The 23,839-nt window shown below is 41.6% G+C and overlaps 2 protein-coding genes across 4 annotated transcripts in view; both read right to left on the minus strand.

Moving 5' to 3' along the window:
* usp19 (ubiquitin specific peptidase 19) overlaps positions 1 to 4,036 on the minus strand; it is a 30,816-nt gene extending 26,780 nt beyond the window's left edge. For all 3 annotated transcript variants that reach the window (XM_080031554.1, XM_080031553.1, XM_080031552.1), the window contains exons 1-2: positions 3,715 to 4,036; positions 1,985 to 2,344 (exon numbers count right to left, since the gene is read on the minus strand). In XM_080031554.1, the coding sequence (XP_079887680.1) occupies positions 1,985 to 2,177 (193 nt within the window). In that variant the 5' untranslated portion in view covers positions 2,178 to 2,344; positions 3,715 to 4,036. The remainder of the gene's footprint in view (positions 1 to 1,984; positions 2,345 to 3,714) is intronic.
* Positions 4,037 to 4,982: 946 nt separating this feature from the next.
* lamb2 (laminin, beta 2 (laminin S)) overlaps positions 4,983 to 23,839 on the minus strand; it is a gene marked incomplete at its 5' end in the record, with an annotated part of 52,985 nt that continues 34,128 nt past the window's right edge. Inside the window, 22 exons of the mRNA XM_080030773.1 lie at positions 4,983 to 6,338; positions 7,398 to 7,557; positions 8,194 to 8,370; positions 9,007 to 9,148; positions 9,286 to 9,493; positions 11,268 to 11,412; positions 12,197 to 12,400; positions 12,938 to 13,179; positions 13,767 to 13,951; positions 14,447 to 14,637; positions 15,171 to 15,352; positions 15,866 to 15,962; positions 16,564 to 16,781; positions 17,164 to 17,388; positions 19,597 to 19,766; positions 20,418 to 20,649; positions 21,100 to 21,243; positions 21,416 to 21,608; positions 22,010 to 22,142; positions 22,349 to 22,476; positions 22,915 to 23,073; positions 23,173 to 23,308. Of these exons, the coding sequence (XP_079886899.1) occupies positions 6,202 to 6,338; positions 7,398 to 7,557; positions 8,194 to 8,370; positions 9,007 to 9,148; positions 9,286 to 9,493; positions 11,268 to 11,412; positions 12,197 to 12,400; positions 12,938 to 13,179; positions 13,767 to 13,951; positions 14,447 to 14,637; positions 15,171 to 15,352; positions 15,866 to 15,962; positions 16,564 to 16,781; positions 17,164 to 17,388; positions 19,597 to 19,766; positions 20,418 to 20,649; positions 21,100 to 21,243; positions 21,416 to 21,608; positions 22,010 to 22,142; positions 22,349 to 22,476; positions 22,915 to 23,073; positions 23,173 to 23,308 (3,808 nt within the window). The 3' untranslated portion in view covers positions 4,983 to 6,201. The remainder of the gene's footprint in view (positions 6,339 to 7,397; positions 7,558 to 8,193; positions 8,371 to 9,006; positions 9,149 to 9,285; positions 9,494 to 11,267; positions 11,413 to 12,196; positions 12,401 to 12,937; positions 13,180 to 13,766; positions 13,952 to 14,446; positions 14,638 to 15,170; positions 15,353 to 15,865; positions 15,963 to 16,563; positions 16,782 to 17,163; positions 17,389 to 19,596; positions 19,767 to 20,417; positions 20,650 to 21,099; positions 21,244 to 21,415; positions 21,609 to 22,009; positions 22,143 to 22,348; positions 22,477 to 22,914; positions 23,074 to 23,172; positions 23,309 to 23,839) is intronic.

Consider the following 23,839-nt stretch of genomic DNA (forward strand, 5'->3'; position numbering starts at 1 on the left):
ACTTCGCACACAAATCGGCACATTAACGGACAAGCGAAGTCGGATAAGAACACCTAGATAACGTGTTCATAGTCTGCATTCTATCTGCATGTATACAGGATCGCATAAAGGCATATAGGAGTTTGCGTTCTTCGCTTGCTCGACATTCCAGCTGGGGATTTCACAAGGAAGTGGAAGGACACAACGTAATAAATAGTAGTGTTGTTGCCGGAAAAGAACCGGACGTGGCTCTATAAAAACGTGTTAAAAGGGCTACAGCGCCACATATCGTAGCAGAGTCAGCCATGCGCCGGCCATTTATCCAATTCTCTGAAAGGCCATGTATACTCAGACAAGTGACGCGGTCCGTTCAAGTGGCAAAATCTGTATATGGCTTAATCCAATCTACCGGTCCCATGGAAACGCACTGACTGACTTTAGACTGGTATGAGATGGTGTGTTAATAACCAGGCTCTTTGGACAAGGGGTTGATGGGGAAATGTGATATTCTTGCATCAGCATTTCTACTTCCAGGGATAAACCAGTGTCAAAGCACATCCATCATCACCGTGGGTAACCCAGTCAATCATGTACACTGCTATCGCACAATGCAGCAATGATTCTTGTGCAGGACAAATGTAGGATGAGAATATAAAGGTTGTTTGTTTTCCATTTTGGCACCTACACAGATTAGCTGCAGATTTGTGTGGGAGTGTTTTTAAAAACAAGAAGCTTCCTCTGAATGGCAACTGCTCTCCTCCCACAGAAAATACACATTCAGTCACTAGCACAAATGTAAGGCGTGTAGAAAGCAAGCTGTAATCCACAACAATATTGCAACTAAATAACAAAGCTGCATGTTTTTTTCCCTGTGTTTCTATGTGTTAAGTAAAATATTTTTTTTAAATATCCCAATGTCACTTAACTACAGAATGGACAATGTCAAACAATTGATATCATATATGTGTTAAGGAATTACAGCAGCAGCACTATGCTTTGTTAAAATGAGGGGTGCATTTTTTGGAGTATTCTTGTAATGTTTGAATCCAGTGTTTCTCACCAAAACATATCGCTTTTTATCTTTGAGGTCCAACAAATGTGTTGAATACACTTATCCTTCCCCATAACGTTAGCAAAACTATTTTTAAATAATCCTGCATTTTTTACATTAACATTGGCTAACTTGCGGTCTTGTTCTATCTTTCTATCGCTTGCAATGCCACCAGTTGTTGGACAGTGGAATAGCATAACATCTGCTGCAGAGTGTAAGTGGCCCTCCGTGGATCTGTGCTCGTTACAGAAAACAGGGATCCACTCATTAGAACATTGACATGACAACACTGAGAGTGCATTTACTTTACTAAAAAGACACCAATCCTGACTGAAAGCTGGTGGCCATGATTCTGTGCAAAGAAGTGTAAAGATGGCGACAGCACGCTAGCAACCATGAGTGATTTTTAGTGTGGAAATCAGCATGCCCTTTGGACGATTTTGACCCACACAATCCACTGCGCAGTGGAAACAGAAACAATAATAAAAAAATGGTCTAATAGGTCTGCCAATATAATGCAAATGGTTATAATTTAAATGCAATACCATCCATACAGCAGTGTAATAATACATTCTTCCATTTTTATTTTAAATGACAGTTTAACCTGCAAAGTATCCGCAAATGAATCAATAAGAAAAAAGTCCTTTTTGAGGCTCAGTCCTCGTTGCAGCAGACTGTTCGAATACGGCCCGGGTCGTTATCTGCACGTCATTCCCCTCTCTGCCTCATTTCATCCCTGTCTCTCCTTAAATAGTTCACAAAGATGACAGGTGCGTTGGAGGAAGGTGCACCGAATCTATAGGAAAAAACTCTCTCGCACACGTCCTGTATTTTTGCTGATCATAATTTATTCGAAAGGAAGCAACGTTTCAGTCAAACGACCTTCATCAGGCAGAAAAATGTCAAATTAAAGCAGAAATGCCAACCAAAAAAATCTTTAAAAAAAAACCTTACCTTTCTTGCCCTCTGCAGTAGGGCCGTCCAGTGCTGCTGATGCGGCGGCTGCCCTCTTGGCCTCTCGACTCTCCTGGTTGGCCCGGTCCTTCTGCTTCTTCTTGCTGGTCGTGGAGGTCAGTTCCCTGTGCTGCTGCTGAGCCCCAGAGCCCCGGCCAGACACACCTCCTCCACCCCCTACGCTGCTGGCCATCCTCAGGCACTTTGCACTGACCGGCCGCCCGTCTCCCGAGTCACTACCGCTGCTGGGGTCTGGATCTGAGGGCTGCCTCTTCCTACCCGGTCCAGCTATCTTGGCGATGATACCGGTCGGAACTCTCCCAGAACACAATCAGGAATGATGCCAGGGGGATGGGGGACCTAAGGTGGAAGACAAAGAGACATTTGAAAAAGGTGCAGTAAGTGATTCTGAATTGTTTTTTTATCAAAATCAGTTAATATCTCCTCATGATCGTGAGGTGTGTGCACTGAAAAATCTGATACACAGCCTAGGCTCTGTAAACTGGTATGTAAGATAGCAACCTACCAGTTAACAGAGCAATGGCACAATGGATTTATTTTTTCAGCACACAAACAGTAGGCCTAAACTCCACCTTTATGAACCCAGTAAAAAAAACATTTGAATCAATATGTTCTGTGTGCAAGGTCTAACAAGTCATGTAAACATGTTTGTATAACACACACACACACACACACACACACACACACACACACACACACACACACACACACACACACACACACACACACACACACACACACACACACACACACACACACACACTACTTTACATAATAAATACAACACTGAGCGAGACATTCACGTTGTCTCACACAAAGACTCGTACGGCTTCACAAAACGTTAGCCGACACCGACGTTGAGCCTATTTTCGTTTCCTTAGCATAGCAACAACAACAAGTTGCTAGCTTGACCAGTCAAATGACAAACAAAGGACAACAGCTAATCAGCCATTTTATTGGGCGTTCGGTTACAGCATAAGTGTCTGCTTTAAACGTTTATGCTAGTATTAAGCTCGTTTGCAAGCTTAACAATGCCGCCTCTCGTCCCCTGCGCTGTTAGCTTGGCAACTGTTGAGTTAGCCAGCCGACTCCCGACTGCAGAGGTGCGTTTAGTTTACAGCACACTAGCTTTTGTGGGCTGTCACGTGCTGGCGTATACACAAGCCTGGCTGTCTGTAGCATTCATCCCACGTTACAGTCCCTACGTTGTGTCTTTTCAAGTCCATTTATTGAAAATGCCAACAACTAAATTGGCAACAAAATCTTTAGTCAATTAACGTTACATTACAACCTAATGTAGCCTATGTGGCCCGCTGCCCGCAGTGGGGTAGTAACGTGGGACAATGGGAACGGCATTACTGTACAAGATTTTGTATACTGGATGTTCAGTCTTGGCTTACCTAACTTGCTTACCTTAGTTAACCAGCCACAATACTATTACGTCAGGTCAAAACAAAGTATACTATAGCGCGTTTCCTTAGTGCTATCAATTGGTTTTTCAGTGCATATCTTCCATGAGAGCGCTGGACGGGTCATACAATCCAACGCTCCTACAGGCTACAAGCAGCTAATGTCATTAGCCACATCAAGCTAACGCTAGCTAACTGACGGCTTGTTTAGCCTGCACACAACATGACACCTAGTGACACCTGACGCCCGCCTGGGATTTAAATGTCAAATGAATATTGCAATTATAAAAGCGGACTCACCGGGCTTCAAATTGGTGATAATGTAATTTTCCTGCGGACACACAATGGCCGGTGACTCCTTGTGCCTCCTCTCCCGGCTGCTAAGCTCCTGCACTACCGCGGGCCGCCAAACCCCGTAGTCCAAGGTGTTTCTGGAAGATTTTTTCCATTTATCCGGGAGCCATTTCTGGTCAATTTAAACCAAGTTATTTCAAAAAGGTTAACAAATTAAAAAAACTGTTACAAAAAACTGCTCAGTCTGCTGGTGTCATTCGGCCTCTGCGGCGCGTGTTTTACTTTGTTTTGGGCAAATTACAGTAGTGCCCCGGCCACAGCTGAGATGAGTGCGCACAGCCAGGCCACTTCCTGACTGGAGCGATCACGTGATCTGTAGCTCTCCTTACCTTACCTCACCTCTCTCTACCTCTTTTTTTCTGTCTTTTTTCTTTCTCTCTGTTGAGAATTCGCATGGAGCACAAACGTAACTCATTTGGTAAACCATGACTACACATTACGGCTCATCCTATGAAATAAAACAGCACGTTTAGCCTATAGTTTTTTATCAAATGCACCAGATTGTAAACATTGCTTACCATCTATGCAATTGTTCATTTATGTTTGAATGTTATCTCTCTCCTCTTTAGTGTTTACTTGCACACATTTATCTCCACTTTATATTGGGAGTTTAACAAAATATAACTAACCTAATTGTTCAAGACAGATGCAGTTGTGTTCAAATTCACAAAGAAGGTTTATAAACAAAACACTGGTTACTTTAACAAGACAACAATAGTGCAACCAAAGCCATAAACTAGACAGTAAAAGCAACTATTGCCACGTAAAATGCCTGTCTGATCTCCCTTAATTGTAATGAACTGTAGCTCCATCACTTTAGCTTTCTCTCTCCCTTCTGCCTCTGCACACTATGGGTCTTAGTTCACTCCTGTCATCTTGGCAGTATACTGTCATCACTGCTACTCACAGTGATCAGACATTACTGGGAGGCTTGGGTAAGAGACAGCTGTGTAAATGCAGACTTAGGGCACACCAAGGACTAATGGCAGGCAGAGATAAATAGAACCCTTCACATCACAGAAATAGTAAGTGGTCATTTAATACCCTTGCAAACTGTAGCGTGAATCAATGCATGCACATTCAGGCCACAAGACAACAAGGTTAGAAACGGTATAGGCTCTCACACAAGGAAGCTTTTCATTTGATTCAAGAGACACGCTAGTATAGAGACATGTTTATCCAAACTTTATTCACAAAACACGGTTCAAATTGACACAAGCTTCTTTTTGGTATTTTTTGCTTTGGTAAGTATAGTTGTCAAAATCCTGTGTACTAGTTGACATGGTGATCTGAGGGACATATGTGTGCAAAGTTAGTTTTTTGGTTTATGTATTTTTTCTTATACATAGTCTGTCATAGAAATATTTCATGAGTATGAGACAATAGCATATATTGTAAAGGCACAGTTAAACATGGCTGGAGAACCATGTGACTTCAGTGAGACGTCAGTTCCTTGCATATCTTACACATCAGCATCAGAGTACAGTACAGTTTATGAACAAACAGGTGTGGCATGAATACTGGTGATGACTTTGAGAAATAGTTCAACATGTTGTGAATTAAACGTATTCACTTTCCTGCTAAGAGTTGCATGAGAAGATTAAGAAGAAGACCTTTGGCGGCGCTGAGAAGGGTATTTTCTAGCCCTTAAACAGAGCCATGCTTACTGTTTCCCGATGATCATTCTTTATGCTAAGCTAAGCTATCAGGCTGCTCAATGGAGCGTCATATTTATCCTACAGTCTTGTTTCATCAGTTCTATCGGACAGCTGTTGAGATATTTTACCCTTTGGCCAAAGTCCAGTGTGGACTGATAGAGCGACCCATAATTAGCATCCTGCATCCATAGCATGCACTTTTAGCCTACGTTGCTTGCTATATTATTTCTGTGTAGTAGTATAAGTACACAGCCATCCGTCCTACTCTTGGGCTACTTGCTGTATATCTATTGGCTTAGCATAGTCAAACAATTCATTTTATTTTCACTGAAAATCCTTAAATGAATAACCCTGCTATTAACCTGGTCTACTGGAAACGTATGTCTTGTGATACATCCTCTTTGTATGTTTGGCTTGTTTGAAAATAAAATATCTCACATTATTTTCCACCCAGATCTGTGTATAATTGACTTTTAAAGTATAATTTGCATGACAAATGATACATTTAAAACAAAAAATAATACATCTACATTTGAATAGAAGATGTGATATCAGACAACCTTAACATGTTCAGGACATATATATAATATCTAAATAATATAACAACAATTTTAAATACTTACATAAGAAGGCCGTTTGCACACAAGATAACGCACATTCAGTTGTAGAGTGATAACAGGAGCATCCCCAGGCCTCGTTTTGATTGCCTTTTTTTTCACAGTCTATTGTACAGTTAGTGTTAATGTGGAGGAGAGGCCAGATTAACAGCACAATGTTACTGGCATGTGTTGTAGATCTGGATCTGTTTGTTGATGTCGTTGAGGATGCCTTTCATCTTGTCCTCCAAGCCGTCCAGCTGACGAGCTTTGCCTTCCAGCTTCTTCTGGTTCTCCTCGTAGTTTTTCTCCAGCTCTGTGGGCAGTAGATGAGAGGGTCAATGGCTTACTCTGTGTAGATCAGTGTGGGGAATACATATAAGGCCTGCAGAGACTCAAGGGAGGACACTAATGGAGAGATAAGTGACAGACATGGACCTAACCAACATTGACATTGAGGTCACCCAGATCCAGACCTTGCTATTTCCTTTGAATTGTATATAATAAAAGCCACAACATTGTAAGATATTGTACAACACATAGATTGCAGCTACACTATGTGGTTAAACAATGGCTGTCCATCATGATGATAGTTAATTAAACCGGAGTATATGAACTCATTCATCTGTGAGACAAGCAAGTAAAACAAAGTCTGAGACACCTGAGACATAAAAAGTCAGTGATGATCACTGTAAGTTAAAAAGCAAAACATTGAAGTAAATCAGGTAAATGGCATGTCTCTGTGTGTGTGTGTGTGTGTGTGTGTGTGTGTGTGTGTGTGTGTGTGTGTGTGTGTGTGTCCGTGAGGCCATATATCTAATATTTACCAACTACTGCATAATGTTCTCTTTGTGAGGCTTTACATTTGGCAACACACTGTATTTTGATATCCTTTAAGGCATTTATGCTATTTTGGATTCACTTATGAAGCTTATACTTATCATTACATGTTTAAGTCTTAACTTATTAAAAGCTATAATACCGCTACAAGTTCATGGAATAACACTACTGTGTATAAAAGGTGCTCTACAAACTTTGAACAAATAGTTTGATGGACTCATTAAGGAGTCCTTGAGTTGCCTTTCTTCCCTCGGCTTACGTTTTTTTGTGTAGTTTTTTATTTATTTCAACCAGCATTGAACTTGCTTTTGCCAAGTTAAATAGTAAAATAATTTTTTTTTAAATTAGTAACCGATTATTTGCACTCTAGACATTGCAACCATTTGTTTTAAAATTGTAAAGCGATTCCTTTCTTGATCCGAACAATTCCAAAATCATATAAACTTTGTCTTTGTCTTCATCTCCATTCACAGAGACACACACACACACACACACACACACACACACACACACACACACAGCCATGTAAACACACCTGCTAGTCGCTGCAGTTTGTTCTGTGCATCTGTCAGTAGTTGCTTAGCCTCATCTCTGAGGCTCTCTGCTCTCCTCCTGGCGTCCTTGGCAGCCTTGGCCTTGGTATCAACGCGCTGCTGCACCTCATTGTATTTATCTGTCAGCTGGCCGTCTAGAATCTGAAGCCACAGGAGAGATGCTGTCTATACAAGGTTTTCCCACACATTATTAACAATACATTTTCAAAACTTTTCCATGAAATTTGACCAAATTCCCATAACTTTATTGAAGTAGCTTAAAGAAGGTAGGCCTGTTAATGGTCATATGATTCGAAAATGAAACCCTTACTGCGTCTTTCCTGAGCCATGTGTTATATTTGTCTTTGGAAAGCTATACATTATTAAACACACATTTTCTAGGGATTCTTGTGGATTAGCAAACTGCTAACTGTTAGTTTGCTAACATTACTCACTCTCAAGAACAACTGCCAACTAGCTGCATCCCAATGTGTATCACGTGATGTATAGTAATTAAAATCCCAATTAGATGTTACTGTAAACAATAGTAATTCAAGGAACTATTTTTGCATAACATAACATAACATAACATACCATTAAACATGTTTTAGGATTTTTATGAACATGTTTTAAACACTAGTGAAAATGAGTGTAAATTCAAAACTTTTCCAAAACATTCAGTTAATTCCAAACCAATTCCATGCTTTCCAAATTCCATAAGTACATGTATACTCTGTCTATACCAGCTGTAAACATGTATTGAGGCAGATGTGTGTGGGCGTTCACACAGACACCCACCTGCTTGGCTTCGTTAGCCTTGTCTCGTGCCATGGTGGCGGTCTCTTCAGCGCGGGCTGCTGCCATGCTGTTGTTGGCCCGTTTGGTCTTCAGTGCACTGATCTCCTGTCCCAGTGTCCCCAGTCTGTCCATGGCATCATTCAGGTCCTTCTCACTGTTGGACGTCTCCGACTCAATCTAAGGAGAAGAATGTCATGGGTGTCAGTAAGTGAAAGCTGATCTTCCTCAAATTGAATCATGGCAAGGCTTGTGTTGTGTTGTGATTTCTCAAAAAATTAATCCTATTTGTTCATGTAATAACCCGTATGTGTGTCTGTCTTGAATGCATATTGGACATCATTCTTGTACCAGCCAGTCTACACGTGGATATTGTTGTTCCAAGCCATTTGGTGTATGCTAAATTCCTTCAACAGGGCACTGAGTCATGTATGCTTTTCATCAACCACTCCTGAAGGAAATGTGGCTGGTCAAGCTGCACAATTCTCCACTATTTCAGCCAATGGCTAATAGTGTGTGTCTGTTGTTTGGTACTGGACTAGCAGCGTAGAGCGGGTTTAACAGAGCCTGTTCTCTGAAAACAGTTGCCATTTATAAAATTAAATGCAAAAGAAATGAGCTGAAAGACACTAAGGCATAGTGGCGCTATAACCACATCAAATACTGATTATCTATGTCTGGGCTGGCAACAATGATCCAATGATCCAAAGACTCCAATCTTAGCCTCTGCCAATCAATGAGTGAGAACCATTGCTCAAACGCCATATCACCCTATACAGATATGGCTATGGTGTAACCTGTTTCATGATTGGTTACCTGTGCCAGTCGGGCCTCAGTCTCCCCTATGTCAGCCTTAGCTTTCTCTATGGCCTTCTCTGCTGATGTCTGGGCCGTCTTAGCATCCACCAGGGCCTGTTTGACTGTCTCTGCTGTGGTCTTCACCCCCTCAGCACCATGCCTACAACAACAACAACATAGTGTTACTGACAGTCACTTCAGAGAGGAGAAAGAAGTATGGAATGTTCTTCGTATTATGTAATTATAATAGTTAATTAATGTTCAGAATACTGTCTATGTTGTTGTTATTGTGACTACCTTGCTCTCTTGGCGTCCAGCAGCAGTTTCTCTGCCCTGCGGACGTCGTGTTGCGTGTTCTCCAAAATGGCGTCCACGTTGGAAAGGCTGCGGACCCGCTCCTTGATCTCATCAGCCAGATGTTTGATCTGGAGGGGGGAGGCGGGGATGGACAGCTCCAACACACGGTTAGCCACCGCCTCAATGCTGTCTGGGTCTGCTCCCTCCTCTGAGACAGTGGAAAGGTTGACATAGGAAGATCCATTCAAAAGTGACATGAATTACAGTCCCCTCCATAAGTATCGGAACAGTGAGGCCAATTCCTTTATTTTTACTGTAGACTGGAAACATTTGGGTTTGACACCAAAAGATGAATATGAGACAATAGCTCAACATTTCATCTTTCATTTCCATGTATTTACATCTGGATCTGATACACAACTGAGAAGATATCATTATTTGTAAAGGAACACCACATTTTTAGGCGAGCAGAAGTATTGGAACAGATAGACTTTAAATAAATTAAAGTGAATAAAACATATTATTTTGTCACAAATCCTTTGCTTGCAATAACCGCATCAAGCCTGTGACCCATTGACATCACCAAACTTTTGCATTCTTCTTTTGTGATGCTTTTCCAGGCTTTCAACGCAGCCTCATTCAGTTGTTGTTTGTGTTAGGGGGTTACTCTCTTAAGTCTCCTCTTTAGCAGGTAAAAAGCATGCTCTATAGCGTTTAAGTCTGGAGATTGACTTGGCCAGTCTAAAACCTTCCACTTCTTGCCCCTGATTAACTCCTTCGTTGTGTTTTGGGTCATTATCTTGCTGCATGATGGAGGATCTTCCAATCAGTTTGGTTGCATCTTTCCTTAAATTGTCAGACAAAATGTTTCTGTAAACTTCTGAGTTCATTTTGCTGTTGCCATCATGTGTTACATCATCAATGAAGAATAATGAGCCCGTCCCAGAAGAAGCCATGCAAGCCCAAGCCATGACATTGCCTCCACCGTGTTTCACAGATGAGCCTGTATGTTTGAGATCATGAGTAGATCCTTTCTTTCTCCAAACTTTAGCCTTTCCATCACTTTGGTAAAGGTTCATCTTGACAACAACACAGTAACACATGATGGCAACAGAAAAATTAACTTAGAAGTCTATAGAAACATTCGGTCTGCCAATTTAAAGAAAGATGCAACCAAACTGATTGGAAGATGCTCCATCATGCAGCAAGATAATGATCCAAAAAAACTGCAAAAACAACAAAGGAGTTCATCAGGGGCAAGAAGTGGAAGGTTTTAGACTGGCCAAGTCAATCTCCAGACTTAAACGCTATAGAGCATGAATTTTACCTGCTAAAGAGGAGACCGAAGGGAGTAACCCCCCAAAACAAACAGCAACTGAATGAGGCTGCGGTGAAAGCCTGGAAAAGCATCACAAAAGAAGAAGGCAAATGTTTTGTGATGTCAATGGGTCACAGGCTTGATGCAGTTATTGCAAGCAAAGTATTTGCGACAAAATATTACGGTTTATTCACTTTAATTTATTTAAAGTCTATCTGTTCCAATACTTTTGCTTGCCTAAAAATGTTGTGTTCCTTTTCAAATAATGATATCTTCTCAGTTGTGTATCAGATCCAGATGTAAATACCTGGAAATGAAAGCTGAAATGTTGAGCTATTGTCTCATATTCATCTTTTGGTGTCAAAGCCAAATGTTTCCAGTCTACAGCAAAAATAAAGGAATTGGCCTCACTGTTCCGATACTTATGGAGGGGACTGTATACATGTTGGTTAACTAGCTAAATGTACATTTACTGGTGCATCTAAAAGAAAGAAGAAGAAAAATTCATCTATTCTAGTTTCATTACACAAAGTTAAATATGTCAGGCCTTTTTTCTTTTTCATTTTGATTAATATGGCTTACAGCTCATGGAATTTCATTTTTTAGATGCACCTGTAAACTATATGATAATGAATAAAGGCAGAAGCACACTGTTGAGACTTACGAGTGAGGAATTCTCTGATCTGTTTGATGAGGTCCCTCAGGTCATTGTTGGAGCGCTCCACTTTGTTCTTGGTGGCTGTGGCTTTGTCCAGAGCGCTCTGGGCTTGACTCTTGGCCTCCTGTGCCTTGGTCTTGGCCACTGCCACCTGAATGATCCACACACATGCTTAAGACAGGACACACAAAGAACTCTCCTCCATAGGTCCTGTATATTCTCACTACTCTTCATCTTCCGTTACCTAACAGCGTTTAACAAAAAATATTTATGTGATAAAGTTTTCCACTAAATGTTTTTCAGTGTCACTTCCAATCAATTATAGTACCCTGTGTTCCAATACCCATACTTCCATACTATTTAGTATGCCAGAAAAAGATTTAGGATGTCCCAATACATTCATGTTAAATGCAGTATGCCAAAAATACCAGGATAACCTAATACATCCAATTGCATTTTGCAGTATGGAAACGAGCATGCTTTTGTGTAGTATAGTAGAAAGAAAAAGTATGTGATCTGGAACACAGGGTTGGTCTTAATAAGTGCACGTGTCCCAGAATGCCCATGATGCACTGATAAACACAGGCTGGATGTCATTTTAGAAATGAAGTGTAAAGTCAAAGCTGACAGCTTCAGTCTGTGATACACTGTAGAGGGGACACTGACACAAGATGGAATCTAAACTATAGATGTGAATGAATGTAGCCGTAGGCCTATATACTGAGAAAACCTCCCACAGTGGCAAAAACTTTAAGAACTGCCAGGCAAGTGATTCCCCCAAAAGATCTGTCGCTGCATTGCATTCTGGGCTGGCAAAAAAGTTACCTAAACCTCCTATGAAATGACTACATATATTTTTGCGCAAAAAAACCCTACATGTAGAGTTGTATATTTGAAGCAGCAGTAACACATAGTAGTCCCATATGCATCCATACCTTGGTAAAGAGTGCCTCCACCTCTCCCATGGCTGTGTTCAGCTCATTCTCTGCGTGTTTGGCTCTCTCCAGAGCATTGTCGGCTAACGCTACAGCTCCGTTACAGTTCAGCCCTCCACAGTGGCGGTTGCCCTCGTCGTCATGGCAACCCGCGCCCCCACAAGGACTCTCTCCACAGGGAGCATCGCCCGGAGCCCCGCAAACCTGTGGGCACAGTCCAACATGGATCAGGCTGTGTGTATGTGTATGTGTAGCATCATCACCTTCTTACAATAATGGCATGAGTTGACTTAACAATAATATTCTTTACAGATCAGAATCTTACTTTTTCTGTTGGCTAAATTCAATCATGATGAAACACACAAGCCAGCTAAACACTTGCTAAATATAACGTATCATCTCAGCTTTGGACTGTAGTGGAATCCATTTTATTTTGCTCTGGCTACTAAGTTATCTTCAAATCATATAGCCTATTTGAATATATTATTATAGATGCTTCACTTTATCTACATTTAACCACTATATACACTATGGGCTGTTGTAAGTAATAATAAAATAGTTCTTAAACAAACTAGTGGAAAAGCTAAAAGATTACCATTATATCCCTAGAAACACTTGCTAATACTTCCCCTTCTTCTGCTTCTTTTACTTCCCTCTGTCTTTTGTGTTGATGTATACAATGCTATCCACTTTGTTAGTGCTAAAAAGCTTGCTTCAATGACAAAGGAATGTGGTCCAGACCTTCTCATTGATTTTCTTCATATCCAGCCCCTGTGCTCTGGTGTTCAGTTCTCCCAGTGCGCGCTTGTTGGCGGCGTTCTTGCGGTTGAAGTCGTCCTTCTTGGCGGCGATGAGGCGCTCTGTGCGGAGGCGTGTGCCCGCTGACTGGCTGACCGTGCTGGGCTTGGTGGTGGTGGATTGGTTGGCCCGCCGCTCGGCATCACGAGACCTGTTGTAGGAGCTACGGATGCTATCGTACGCACCTGGATGGAGAGAGGAAGTGGAAGAAAAGGTATTCATCTATAACCATAACAATACTGAATCCTGGATACTGAAAAGATAAACTTCCTGAAATCTCCCCAAAACATGATATGTTTTTCAAAATCTGTTTTTGTCAAAATCAGTAAATATCTCCTCCCAACCCAGAACCTGTCCGTACTGTGTGTGCAATGAATAAAATACAGTGTTAATACACAGCCTATGATCTGTAAACTATTATGTACACAAAGGGTATGTAAACAAAGGGGGCCCACCATAGCTGACAACATCCCCGTTTGGAGAGCCTAGGCTGTGTATCAACAACACTGGATTTTATGTCAGTGTGCACATAGGACAGACAGGTAGCGGATTGTTAGGAGATATTGACTGGTATTGACAAAAAAAATATTTTGAAAACAAGCGTTCTCCAGAATCGCTGACTCCACCTTTATTGAACTGAATATGGATATAGGTGCATGTGAGGAAACCAAAGTAGGAAAAGGTCAAAGAAAGTTAATAGTTACCTTTATAGATTTAAGGTAAGATTGTTAATGGTTGAGTAATGAGGAGCTACCCTCCTTCTTGTTCTCACCTAAGAAGTTGGAGTTCTTGAGGATGTCCAGTTGGTGGTGCAGCTGCTCTGAGGTGAGGTTGAGTTCTTTGGCCTCTCTCTCCAGAGCACTCAGCTCCTTGCTGGCCTCAGAGTTGCTGTCCTGGACAATGGTCAGGTCTCCTTCCAGACGGTTCAGTGTGTCTGTAGTCTCACCGATCTGTGCTCTGCAGAGCAACACAATCACTTATCAGGCTGATCTAAAATGGATTCCTGATTTGATCAAACTCAGAAAAATCATCCGGAAATGTAAAGATATTTTTTCTCAACTCTATTCTTTTAAATGTCCTTTTTGATTCTGTTACCTCAAAGGGATAGTTCAGTATGTTTTGAAGTGGGGTTGTATGAAGTACTAAGGCACATTTACTATTTCACTGTAGTTGCAGGGACCACAGTTTGGTTTACAAACATATTCTAGTCATACGTTGGGTTAGAGGTTCCTCAAAAATAAAGATTTTGATTTATAATAATATAATCATTCAATACTAAGAATTACATGTAGAGAAAATATGTTTTGTTAACTAACTGCAGGCACTGAATATGTAAGGAGGGGAGTTTGCTTGCATAAGTCACGAAGAAAATGAATAAATGGATATTTTCAAATGCTGAAAATAAACAAACGCAGTGGGATTAAAATGTAATAAAATGTAACACAGTGGTACCTGAGTTCTTCAATGAGCTCCATCAGGGTAGCGACGGCTACAGCGGTTGCGTTGCGTGCGTTGACAATGCCCTGAGCCTGTGCTAGCTTCTCCTCCAGGTCTCTGAAGGCCTTCTCATAGACTCCAGTCAGCCCGGTGGTCTGGATCTCATGGGCGCGCTCTGACAGAGCCTTGGTACGTACGGCCAGGTCCTGGGAATGACAAGCAATTGTGAAGAGAAAACAGTGCTTCAATCCATTTGGCTTCCGCTAACTGGGAATTGGACCAACCTTTGTTTTGTATGAAAGTATACCGGCACACATACATCTATTTAGTAACAAGCTTCAACATGGAAACATTTTGGTACAATCTCAAGAAGATGATGTGTAATGTTATAAGTAAGAGCTTGGTTTTGAGTGTGTAAGCAATGTTGTAGGTATGTTGCATCCCCTTTGGACAAAATCAGTAGTGTTTTTACCACGCCAGCTGTTGTTCCTGGGTGAGCGTATACCCGTGACAAAGGCTTTAGGAAAAACTATATAAAAATAGCATTATTTGCACTGATGATCTCATTTGCTGTTACATGTAATTTATGATCATCAGAGAAAACAGAAATATTTAAAATTTCCTCGTAGACCTTTAAAATAATTGTAAATAATTATTGTAACATCTGTATATTGTGTCTTTTTCAAAATTGCTCAATAAACATAAAGTTGAAAAAAAGAAAATAAATGAAAGTGTGTACCTGCACAATGCGATCCCAGTCCCCAAAGCACTGGTGACAGGGCTGACAGTTGGGGAAGGTTCCGGAGAAGCCGCGGGCACACTGGTCGCAGCGCACACCCGACACGCCCTGCTGGCACACACAGTGGCCGCTTGTTCTGTGACACTGAGACGTCTCAATGCCACGCCAGTCACAGTCACAAGCTAAGGGGAAAAAAGGCCAGGTGTGAATATGGAAAAAAAACAACACAGTTCTTAATGAAAACATATCAATTGTTTACATCTATGTTCAGTATTAAAAAATTAGTTTTCTGGTTGAATCCCATGTGATACATTCAGATGTGTGACAGATTTATTGGCAAGCCTTCATTTAACATTTACTGTAGTCCATTTTAAATCTGATAAATCTAATAATAATAATATTAATATTACTAAATAATATATATTCTATATAATAATATAATATTGCTTGTTATTCAAACAAGTAATTCATTCTTAAAATATAATGGACACACACATCCGTGAAACTAATAGCAGACTGTTGAGATATTCAGCTGCAGTCGCTGCCGAACTCTGCGTTAAAGGTGGGGTGGAGACAAAATCACTTTTTGTCAAATCAGTGAATATTGATACTGTGTGTGTGCTGCACTGATGTGACTAAAAGGGATTTTTCTTTTCTGGAGCACGTACAGTCTGATGCCTTTGTGTGTGTCTAACCTCTGCACTGTGTCCTGGGATCTCCCCAGTAGTTCTCCTGACAGTCGGTGCAGGTCTTCCCTCCAAAGCCGTCACGGCACTGGCACTGCCCAGTGAACTGCAGGAACAATTCACTTCATTGAGTCTTCTCAGAGAAATTTATGTGTACGTATTGACACTTGTATTTAGGCATGGGCCGATGACCTGTTTCAAGGTTTATCGCGTGGGTTTGAAGAAGCCAAGTTTTCAAAATCACTATTATTTTCCGTCATACATATTTTAACACCCTCCTCCCCCGCCCACATAGGATGTTAACATACACGTTTATTAGTGTTCAGAATACTCATGCATCATAAGTTTTACTAAAAGAGAAATGTTTGGAAAGTGATCATTTCTCTATAAAACCGTGTTGAGCTGCTCACTTAAAAGGACTGCTTTTCAATTGTTTATTGTATTATGCTATCATACAAGTTAATAAATGTTCAGAATATGTTGTTTATAAATAAAAAATATCATGTTCAGCCCCAAAAAAAAGTATCGTTTAACACATTTGAGACCTGTAATCCCAATACCGTTGATACCGTGAAACCGGCGAACAGTATTTTTGCCTAAGCTTTTCATACCGTCAGAATATCATAGCGGCCCCATGCCTACTTGTATTGCATAGTGCTTGTTGTGCCTATTTGAATGTGTTCATGTCGAAGTGTTCCAGTCCCTACCTCGTTGCAGGAGGAGGTGACAGAGTTGTTGGGATCACATCCACAGCGGTCACAGCCTCCTCCACTGGCCAGGTTCCAGTGGTTGGGGGCACAGTGGTCACAGGTCAGCCCCATGACGTTAGGGAGACACTGGCACTGCCCCGTGGCCCGCTGGCACACACAGTCCTCACGCTGCATACACTGGCTGTGTTCAACACCCAGGAAGTTACACGTGCATTCTGAAGGGACAGGCACAGACTGTTAAACTCTTAACATTCATAGTGTATCCTTGTTTTTTTTAACATTACAATATGTTTTTATAATGTTTTTAAATGCAAAATAATTCAATTGCATGAATACAATTATAACCTTATGCTTCAATGTCTCTCTAGCAGGATATTCCCATTTAAAGTAGTCCAGAAATGGCTGCCAGTCAGACCTGGTAAAAATGCCTGGACTAGATGCCCCTGTCTGAGAATTTCCGTTTTTAAAAATGTGCCATCACATCCCTAACCCAGTGCTTATTGGAAATGGCTGATTTCCAATTAGACAAAATAAAACCTCTTTCTGTTTTTCTTTTCTTTTTTTAAAGACTTTTTTTCCCACTATGGTGTCACTCACTCCTGCAGTTGCGTCGGGAGGCGTCTCCGAAGTAGCCGCTCTTGCAGATGCCACAGACGGGGCCCTCGGTGTTGTAGAGGCATTTCCTGCACTCTCCGCTCCGCCGGTCACACGCCTCCATGTCAGACATGTCTATGTTGTTGTTACACTGGCACGGCTGGCAGCGGCCCCCGGGCTGGGAGGGGTTGCCATAGTAACCTGGGGCACATTCCTCACACCGGGCACCTTGGATTGGAGAAGGGATATGGAGGAACAAAAAAGGAAAGCGAAGAAATAGTTACAATAAGAAGGTGGAGGGGGGATATAATAGGATAATCACATAATTGCATACTAATACTAATAATAAATATTTGCAATTAGACAGTGTTGTGCAGTGCTCTCCAGGGATATCCTAAGGTGTATTCAACAGCAGAAAGAAGTGAACGCTTTGGATGTATAGCTGTAGAATCAACAGGTAATCTCAGTGTGATCTCTCCTCTTACCACTGCATTAGACTAAACTGTACTAGACTGGATCTAAGAATGTTTTGAGTAGACACTGAAAGAAACATGTTAGTTTAGCAGACTTGGCCTAACCCATCTCTACAAAGCATTAACATTGTGTTTTATTAATAGTGTTTGAATCAGTTGTGTTACTGGTCATCACTCGTTGGGGTTGGGTTAACCAGATCTCATTAGTTAAGGGTCGTTGTTGTCATAACACCCTTCTTTAGTAGATTATGCAACACGTTTACTATACAATACTATATTGATGATATGATAGACTATAATAGTCATTTGCATTCCATTATTTAGCCCCAATGTCTCAGTCTGTTTCAAGAAACTCCACATAGACCTACACTGTGCTGTGTATTGTTTTATGCTGCATCCATCATCTGAGTTATTAGTTTAGTCAGGCTTCTTCCTCTCATCTGTAATATATCATGGCTGTCCCATTTAGGCTGGACTCTGAAAGAAGAACTACTTGTCATATTTGAGACTAGAAAATGGAATGAGAAGCTAGTGTAGGGCTAAAGTAGACCTACAGGGTAGATACGTCCACTAGCTCTCCCTCCCTATACTTTTGAAAATCAGAACCCTAAAAGTTCCCTATCCTGGCTGCATGCCTATACTGCCTTATTGAGCAAATGACTCCTTAACAACCGCCCAAAATCATTCAGCAGTTAATCCTATTCCAAACACAAGAGACAGAAGCTGACCCAGACTCACAGCCGGTCATCACCTGTGTATAAAACAGTGTGTTACAATATTACCCTTCCCCAAGAAATTTGGGGAAGGGTTGTGAGTTAACTTTTTGAAACCAGATGTTTTTTTACACAATCACTCAGACAATAATGATTCTGGGTCAGGTCCTACTATTTGCTAATATCTACACAGACCTGGTTCAAATATTGTTTTATCGTACGATTTAACCACCATCATTTTTAAGGAAATTTTTTGGTCCCTTTGGTGCCATCTATAAACATGAGCAGTCACAGAAAAGCAGGTGAAAGGGGTTTGTTTTGCCGTTACTCTTTGAGCCAGGTCTGACACATGGACAGGAGTGCACTGTGGCACAGCAGCAGCCATGCATGCTGGGTAGGAGATGGGTAAGTGGAGGTGTGGGGAAGGGGGGCAGGGCTCAACCATCATTACTCACGCTTAAAAATGGTGGCCCCGGAGCGTTTAACAATCCCTGTGCCAGTAATACAGGGGGGGGGTGAAAAATGACACTGGTTACCGTTCACCCAGAGCCCACTGACAAACAAAACCCTTACCTCGTTTCAGTTCATCATTGGCCTTTACACAGAAGGCGGGAGATTGGAGTAGTTGTATTACTCACATTAAGGATATTAGCTCAGTGGTTGACTCAATGGGTAGATGGGAGGAACCACATTGTATCAGAGTTCAACTCAGTTGTCTAGGAACATAAATGCTGTGCTAATAAAAAATAGAAAAAAAAACAATCTAAACAAGAGTCAACATCCATGCTAGCAGGAGCTAACAGAGAACAGCGTTGGGGGAGATTGTAAGTATGTAAGCTCTGTTTGCTGTATATACGTAAGACTTTGAATGCACTGCAACCCAATGAGATGAAATGTCCCTTGGTTTCAGTGCATTGATAGTCATAAAATGAAAGGTATCTTTATAGGAGGATATATACCGAGGCATGATGGAAACAATGGTGCTTCATAGATAATGTGTTTTAATCATTATTCATTACACAAAGTGCATCATGAAGAGCAGTATGATAATAGCCTACAGCATTACAATGTTAAGGTGAGCTAAAGGCTCATAATGTCACAGTTCTGTAGCCTCTTTAAGGACAATGGATTTCTATGTGACATCCATTCTACAACTTTAACTACAGAAACACGCACACATCTGGACACAGCAAAGATTTCACCAGGAAATATACACACAGAGAGGAAATAGAGCATGAGCTTAGCTTTACCTGTGTAACCCTGGTTACAGTTGCAGACTATTTGTCTGTTGCGGTTGTCCTGGTAACAAGATGCAGCAAAGTTGCGTCCACTGTTGGGACCGTCTGGACAGGGGCATGGACGACACTGACCACTGGACGCTTTGCCCAAAACTGGATTACCATAGTAACCATTGGCACACCTACGGACATGACAAAGGGGTTAAATACCAGGGTTAAAAGGCACACTACTCTAAGCAAATAGCATGTCTAAAGTCACACATCACAGTCATATGATTTACAGCTTTTCTATAATATATACTATATATACAACTATGTAGATGCATGCATGTATGCAGCCGTAATCAGTCTTGTGTTGTTGTTATATGATTAAAGGAATAGTTCATTTTTAATAAAAAATAATGTTTACGAACTCTCCAAATCAAGAAAACGTGTCTATTTACCACATTATGTTGCGCTCTATATTTTTACACGTTATGTCATTTAGGAATCAAATACAATCTGCAAACAAACCAGGAAGTGCCTGTGACGGCTGCTTTCCTTCCAGTATGTATTTAATTCTAAAATAACATAACGTGTAAAAATATAGACCGCAACATAAAGTGATAAATAAACAAGTCCCAACAAGCACAAAGGGATGTTAGTAAAGTTACATTTTTTGACCTGCTACCCTTGACTACCAGTGTTTGAGCTAACCTGGATGAGCGGTCTTTTTCCATTTCTAAATCAAAAATACTCGCACAGTTACAGGAACGGTTTTTGTCGTCTTTCCTTGAGCGTGAGGAAAAAAGCTAAAATGTTGAACTATTCCTTTAGAGTGAGAATCTCCTTGCCTGTCACATTTGTCTCCTCCGGTGTTGTCCCTGCAGTGGAGACATGCTCCAGTCCTCTGGTCACACTGCTCTGCGTGTCCGTTACACTGACATGCTCTACAGCTGGGGAAGCCCCAGTGACCCGCCGGGCAGCCGTCACAGCGCTGACCAAACGCCCCAGGACGACACTGGCACTGTCCACTCAGCTTATCACACAGTAGAGTCACTGAGCCCTCCACACTGCATCCACAGGCTGGAGCAGAGGATGGGATGGAATGGGAGGAGGACATGAAGCGGGGAGGAGTAGAAAACAAAGTTAGAAAAGTGAGGTGGAATAAATACTTAAAGATGGAGTCTGCAATTTGGGAGAGCCCTTGTTGACAACATTTTTTTTGTTGATCAAACTCAGTGAATAATGGATGGTGGGGAGATATTCACTGATTTTGACAAAAAGTGATTTTGACAACAAGCGTTCTCCAGAATAGCTGACTCCACTTTTAAATTAACGGGCCTTAAATTTGTAATTGTAACTAAGCGGCACTAGAGGGCGCCAGGAGCACTACATATCACTAGTTTATCACTAGGCCATTCCAGTGAAAGTTTTCAAAGTATAAAAATATGAAAAATGCCGTTATATTACATCTATTCTATAGGATCAGGTCTGGATTTCAAGGGGAAAATGTAGAAAGGCGGAGTTCCTAACCTACGCAGCCTGAGGGTCCAAAGCCATAGGTTCCCGGAGAACACTGGTCACAGCGTCGCCCAATCACACTGGGCCTGCATTGACACTGGCCCCCGCGGACATCACACAGTGAGCTGACGGAGCCTTGAGGGTCGCAGTTACAAGCTGGTGGAGAGGAGAACAAACATGGCTGATGAATGGAATTGATCGGCCTAACGAAAACCTGGATTAGCATGAGTCATCATTAGTGCAACATTGCATTGACAGACATTAGAATCTCCTTTTCCTTTATGATAGTAATAGTTCTAAATATTAAATTAGGCATTGTTTCACTCACGCAGAGCCCCGTCGTTTATGATGGCCGACATGCTGGTCATGAGCTTGGCGCAGGTGTCACTCATGCGTGGGCGGGTCACACTCTTTGCCCCCTCGTGACAGCGGTAGCGCTCGTAGGTCTGCTTCCTGATGTTAGAGGCTGGATCTCCTGCGTTGAACATCTCCATGGAGGTGTGGCGTGGCATCAAGGCCAGCTGGTGCAAAGAATAAGACAGATATGAAAAGAGGTTAGCTGGACATTTCAATGCAGTCTTGTTAAGGGGGTCACGATTTTAACCAGGTGCAATATGAAGTCATTTAACTGTACACATGTTGAGAAAAATAAAGCAAAAATAAGCTCCAGTGTCATAACTGCACATCTACAACTCGTGCAAAATGTGTCATTTTTTGAAATGTAATCAAACAAATTCCTTCACAGGTTAGCTGCTCATTTCAATGCAGTCTTTTTAATTGGGTCACTGACTATATCCATGTGCAACATGAATTTTTTTAACTGTATGTATTTTGAGAAAAATAAAGCTAAAAATGAAAACTATAATTTTGTCCTGAGTCAGATGCTGATTTCATAGGGCTGGAAAAAGAAAGTAAGTCTCACAGAGTCCACCAGTACGATAGTGTTGCCTCCTTCGTTGAGGACACTGTTGGCGTCCTGATAGCGGCTGAACTCAAGGCGGATGGTGTACGTCACTCCTCTCTCCAGACACACAGGCTGAGAAGGGACCACAAACCTGCAGCAAAACACAGTCACAGCACACACAGTGGACATTCAGAGATTGTGTTTGCATGTGTGTGTGTGTGTGTGTGTGTGTGCATTCCTGTGTGCGTGCTTGCAGGAGTGTGTTTGTTTTAATGTGTGTTTGCGTACATTTGTGTGTGTTTATGTGTGCATGTGTGTGTGTGTGCACGCGTGTGTGTGTGTGTTAGAGCCACAGACCTGGCTCCAGCAGGCAGGGACACAATGAATCGGTCATCATCTGGGATGGTGTTTCCACAGGGGCTGCTGGTAGGAATGGGCCCGGGGCGGATCACCGTTATCCGCACCTCTTCCCAGTCTCGGGGCATCTAGGCACAATCAGTCAATTATGGTTAATAATATGCAGTCTAAAGCACAATAATATACCAGCAGGATGCTCCTTTACATTAATAGTCAGTGGAGGCTTGTCTGTTCAGGGTGGGCACATAGTTGAAGGGAGAGTTTGAAATTGTGTGAAAATGTGTCATATCTACACAAACCAAAATTGCATTTTAATTGTTTCATTTAACCTTTATTTATTCTGGATAGATCATTGAGGGGTGACCCTCATTTACAATAAAAAAAATTAAAACATTTTAGTTTTATGGGCTTTGTGTTGGTCTAACTCTGGCTTAGGTGTGAGTCTTTTATCTTTCAGTAAGTAAGTATATATGAGCAACACATTCTATGAAGTATTCCTTCCTCCTTTTGCTCTGGATCCACTACCACTACAGATGATAAATGCACATGTCCAAAGACACACAGACCTGTGACTCATAGCGGATGAGCAGCTCATATTCCATGGAGTAGGGGACGTTAGTGATGAGGAACTCCAGGCTGCCCCCCACAGGGACCCGACTGAAGCCCAAGCCTGTCCATGTGGCAGGGCGACCAGGCTGGTGCTCCCTGGTCTCCAGTGCACAGCTCTGACAATATACACACATTTAAAATTTGAATAAAGTAATATTTCCATATTTAAGCCACATAATCACTCCAATACAAACTAAGAATCCTGCTGGGCTCACCTGCCCCATTTTGGCCAGCTCCGCCTCATACAGGAAGTGATCATGAGCCATGAAGAAATACCCAGACTCCACCTGGGCACACTGCCGTCCGGTCATGTGACTGCGGCAGCGACACTGACCGCTCTCCATGGAGCATCTACAGAGAAGTCATAAATAGCTTTCTGATTTTGTTATTTTACAGCTACAGTTATTATATGGCTTAGCTAGCTCAATACTTTTAACACACAACATTAGGTACAAATAATGCTTACCATTCTACGAACTAGTTGAGCATAGGCATAACTTACTTGATAATTAGCACTAAACTTATAATTGGCTGATGGGAATGCCACTAGTTTTGTTGCTGGTTTTTGATCATCAAAGTATGTAGGCTTCATCCACTGGGGACTATGACTGTGTCTACAAATTGCTGCTATTTAATGCCTGGACCAAAGTAGTGGACAGATTTACATTACCATCGAACAGGCTAAGAATAAAGTGAAGTAGTGTAGGGTTTTCCATTTGGGAACTGAATTAGGATATGACATTTGAATAGAGGATGTCAACCTTTAATGGCACAGAAACGCAACCATTAATCTTATCAATAAGATTACAAAGGCCTTCAGTTGCTATTTTGGGGAAAGAAATTCCTTTCTGAATGTGTTATATTATGTTATGTTTCAAAGAG

The sequence above is a fragment of the Ammodytes marinus genome (genome assembly GCF_949987685.1).
Source record: "Ammodytes marinus genome assembly, chromosome: 7".
Taxonomy (NCBI): Eukaryota; Metazoa; Chordata; class Actinopteri; order Uranoscopiformes; family Ammodytidae; genus Ammodytes; species Ammodytes marinus.